Raw genomic sequence first — 3,902 nt, forward strand, 5'->3', positions numbered from 1 at the left:
CAACTTTCGCCGAGCTTCCCCGCGTTTCCGAATACTTTTGCCAAGCGCGCGTCACATAACGTCGAAACTTTCTTCCTTACTTTCTTCTTTTCTTTCTTTGCCCCTCATTCCTCTTGCTTCCCTCGTGCCCCCCCCCCTTGCCTCACGTGTGATTATGGCGTACAATAGATTGCCACTCGCGGAGAGTCGCCGAGATCAAGAATCACGAAAGCCCCGGAAAGTCTGTCTTTTGATCTACGAACGTATAATGACGGTAATAGATGGGATTGCGTTGTGTGGGAGGGTATTTCATTTTTTCCTTTTTTTTTTGCCGAATCACGACTCGTCCAGGATTTCGCCGCAGACATGTCAACCGTTATGTTGCGGATGACAAAGAGAGACTTCGCCCTTCTCATATATACTGCTTTATAACATATTATATCGTACTATGTTGCGTCATGTTGATGAAATGGAGCGCGATGTGATGTCGTGTTCTATTGCGTATTTTACTATACGGGCAATTGGCGGGCTGAAATATGACGTCACAAGCGTAACGTCACAAACTGGAGCGTGCGAGGTGATGTTCCGTGCTGTGGCGAAAGAATTTAACCGCGGTAGAAGAGATGCGGGCGGATTAAACCGCTCGCGCGTGAAAATTGCACGTATCTCGTTTCTTCTGCGAATATCCGTAAACGTTGGATTATCTGCGATAATCCCGGCGTCGATTAGTCATTCGGTGTATTTAACGAGTTTCACATTAAAACTTCACGTCGTTTTGCGCGCACGCGCCTCTTTCGTCTTTTCTAACTTCATTTCTCTCTTTCTCTCTCTCTCTCTCTCTCTTTGCTTCTCTGTGAAAAATAATTCAACTATCTACGCACATGGGGCGCAGCAAAGAGACGGATTATACTGGTGAGGGGTATATAAAAAAAAAAAAAAACGGTGTTAACGGGATAGAGAGACGAACGTGTGGTGAGCGAGAATTCAGACGCGAAAGATACGGGGGACTAGCACTCGCCCCAACTCTTTCTCTCGTGAAAATTTTTCTGCCGCGCTAGCTGAATGTGAAAGAGAGAAAGAGAGAAAGAGAGAAAGGGAGATAGAGAGAGAAAGAGAGAGAGAGGGAGAGAGAGAGAGAAAACAGAAAAAAAAGAGAAAAAGGGAAAAAATCAAAGAAGAGGAGAAAAATACGGTGGTCTTGTCCATCCTCGCCAGCAATGTTTTACCTCGTTACATAAGTGTCCCGCGACGAGCCAACTTTATTACATATATACACACGGTGGCGAAAACGCCCGTGTACAACGTGGCGAAAACGAGCGAGAACAACGAGGGTGTGCCGAGCGAAGCCGCCGTGTTCACGAATTGTCGTGAGTTGCCGTGAGTTTCGACGGTGATCGCGTTTTCTTCTTTGTCCTTCTCTCTCTCTCTCTCTCTCTCTCTCTCTCTCTCTCTCTCTCTCGCTTGCTCTCCAATTGCAGAAAATCGCGAATGCGAATCGCGTTGCGATCTTGCGAAAGGAACACGTGTGCGTTGCCAAGCGGACGCGATAGTCGCGCGTGATAGTCGTTATAGTTTCCAGATTTGAAAGCGTAGCGAGAGGGCGAGAGTGAGAGCAAAAGAGAGAGAGAGAGAGAAAGAGAGAGAGAGAGAGAGAGAGAGAGAGAGAACGAAAAAGATGGAAAGAGAAAGGACTTAGAGGGAGGTGAAAGGAGAGAATCTTCGTTGTACCTTCGGTCTCTGGGCCAGATATGGCATAGGCAACTTGATAGACACGAGAGAATACATACACGTCTCGAGTAAGTTACGGGTATCTACTGGCTTTTAACGTTGTATCTCAGTCCGCGCGCTCGCGCAGTGGTCGGAGGCAATCCATTTCTGGCGAAAGTTTCCGGCAAGAATATTACGGCTGATATATTTTGCACCACTGACAGTCGATTTCGATACGCTGTGGACGGGCGCGTTAGGCGAGAGCGAGGGCTGTAATGCGTATTACGAGCGGCTAAAAATCGAGACCGGCTCTCCGCCGCCGATATTAGATGCACTTCGAGCACCCGCTAAAGGAATACTTCCTGAGGTTTCATCCTGGCGAATTCTTCATAAATTATTTCCTACTCTCTCTCTCCTTCCCTTCCCTTCTCTCTCTCTCTCTCTCTCTCTCTCTCTCTCTCTCTCTCTCTCTCTCTCTCTCTCGTGAGGAACTTGAGATAAGCTCGAGGATAAAAGAAGAGAAATCTCTTCTTGCCAATATTTACTTTTTTTCCTTGCATTCTACGCCAACTTGTATAATATTACCGAGATAGCGTTATATTCAACTTTATTGGCTATTCAACCAGATTGTGTATTGACGAAAGAGAGAGAGTGGGGGAGAAAGAGAGAGAGAGAGAGAGAAAAAAATAGAGAGATAATGCTATTAAAATTCTGAAACTACATAAACCGTAGGAAAATAGCAGGCTTTATTATAATACTATCGGGCATTCTTGGCGCAACGAGGGCGCAGCAGGTCTCATTCTCGTTCTCAATCTCGTTACTCGGTCTTAAGATAAAATATACGCCATTGCGTCCTTTCCCTTCTCGCCCACGTAATGCGCTCACTGAGAAAAAATGCTCGATATCTGTAAATATACGCACACACAGAGAAATAATTAACTATAAATCATGGTCGAGGGGACCAGTTTCTGTCTTATCAAATTCCATCATAATGTCGGTGATAATAATCTCATTTGCACGTCACCACTAGCATTCTCGTGCCGGAGCAATCAAGGAATATGGCTGGGGGCCGAAAGTAATGACAATTTTAATCGGATCAAGCATTCTTTTCTCTTAGCGCAGACCGGACGGTACCCTCCGCCCATTTCTTCCCCACTTCGTACTTCTCTACTCACCGTGCGATCGCCCAAGTTCCGCACTCGGCAGTTCAGCGTGGCCGTTTTGCCGACGAGAGCCGTCACGTTGCGGGAGGCCGAGACGTCGAAGTACGGCCCCCGGTCGAGCGGCTCCGACGCGCGATCCTCGTGTATCCTGCGGTCCGCCGTGCAACGGGCAGGTCCTTGCACTGCGAGCAAACACGATGCCATTTTAGCGGGATGGTGCCAGGATACTTTTAACGCCAGAATGCCCGGTGGAGTCGCTTTGATTACTTGAAGCTCTCCTTGCTTTCACCACTTCCACGTTTCCCATGGTTTAGGAAAAAAAATATCTCGCGACTTTTTTAAATTATATCCTTAAAATCTTCACAAATTATATGTGAAGCACACGAGTAATGAGGAACGGAGAGAGTTGTAACATGTCAGAATCGCGAGGAATCAAAACGACTCCTTCGGGCATCCCATCCAAAGGCGAATTGAAGTTCCCCGGGCGTTCTGGTGTTAAGCCGCAGGGGATGCACTCGCGTGCAGGGGATGCAGTCGCGCGCAGGGGGGATGCGACTTGTAAGATCGAGAAAAATCCAGCGGGCGCTCCAGCTGGCCCCGTTCTAACGTCTAACGCTATTATTGATGAAATCCCTCTCTCTCTCTCTCTCTCTCTCTCTCTCTCTCTCTCTCTCTCTTTCTCTTATTTCTTGGCTGATTAAAGGGATTCAAGGGAAATCAGGAGGTCACGTCCGTGTATTCTCTTCTTTTTGTATTATCAAGAGAGGGAGGAAGCTGAGGAGGGCAGGCCGCGGAAATGAGAGAAATGCTTGAAGAAAGACGCAAAAGACGTCGACTGAGAGGCGCGCTCCAATTTCTCAGGCGTTCACGCAGACATTGCTCCGACATTGTTTCCCGTCTGTTGTCTGTTCGCCGGTTAATTAGGCAGATCGAATAAAAATCGGAATGTCACGCTCGCGCGAGCGTTAACGGGGAAAGAAAACGATTCCCACGGCAACACAAAGAGAAAGAGAGAGAGAGAGAGAGAGAGAGAGAGAGAGAGAGAGAGAGAGA

At 47.5% G+C, this 3,902-nt stretch overlaps 1 protein-coding gene across 1 annotated transcript in view; it reads right to left on the reverse strand.

Annotated features, from left to right (window-relative positions):
* LOC116849514 (protein CEPU-1-like) overlaps nucleotides 1-3,902 on the reverse strand; it is a 35,234-nt gene that overhangs the window by 24,565 nt on the left and 6,767 nt on the right. Inside the window, exon 2 of the mRNA XM_032826722.1 lies at nucleotides 2,862-3,031. Coding sequence (XP_032682613.1) covers nucleotides 2,862-3,031 — 170 coding nt within the window. The remainder of the gene's footprint in view (nucleotides 1-2,861; nucleotides 3,032-3,902) is intronic.

Source organism: Odontomachus brunneus, unplaced genomic scaffold, assembly GCF_010583005.1.
Source record: "Odontomachus brunneus isolate Ranch 3 - 2012 unplaced genomic scaffold, Obru_v1 Obru_scaffold_118, whole genome shotgun sequence".
NCBI lineage: Eukaryota > Metazoa > Arthropoda > Insecta > Hymenoptera > Formicidae > Odontomachus > Odontomachus brunneus.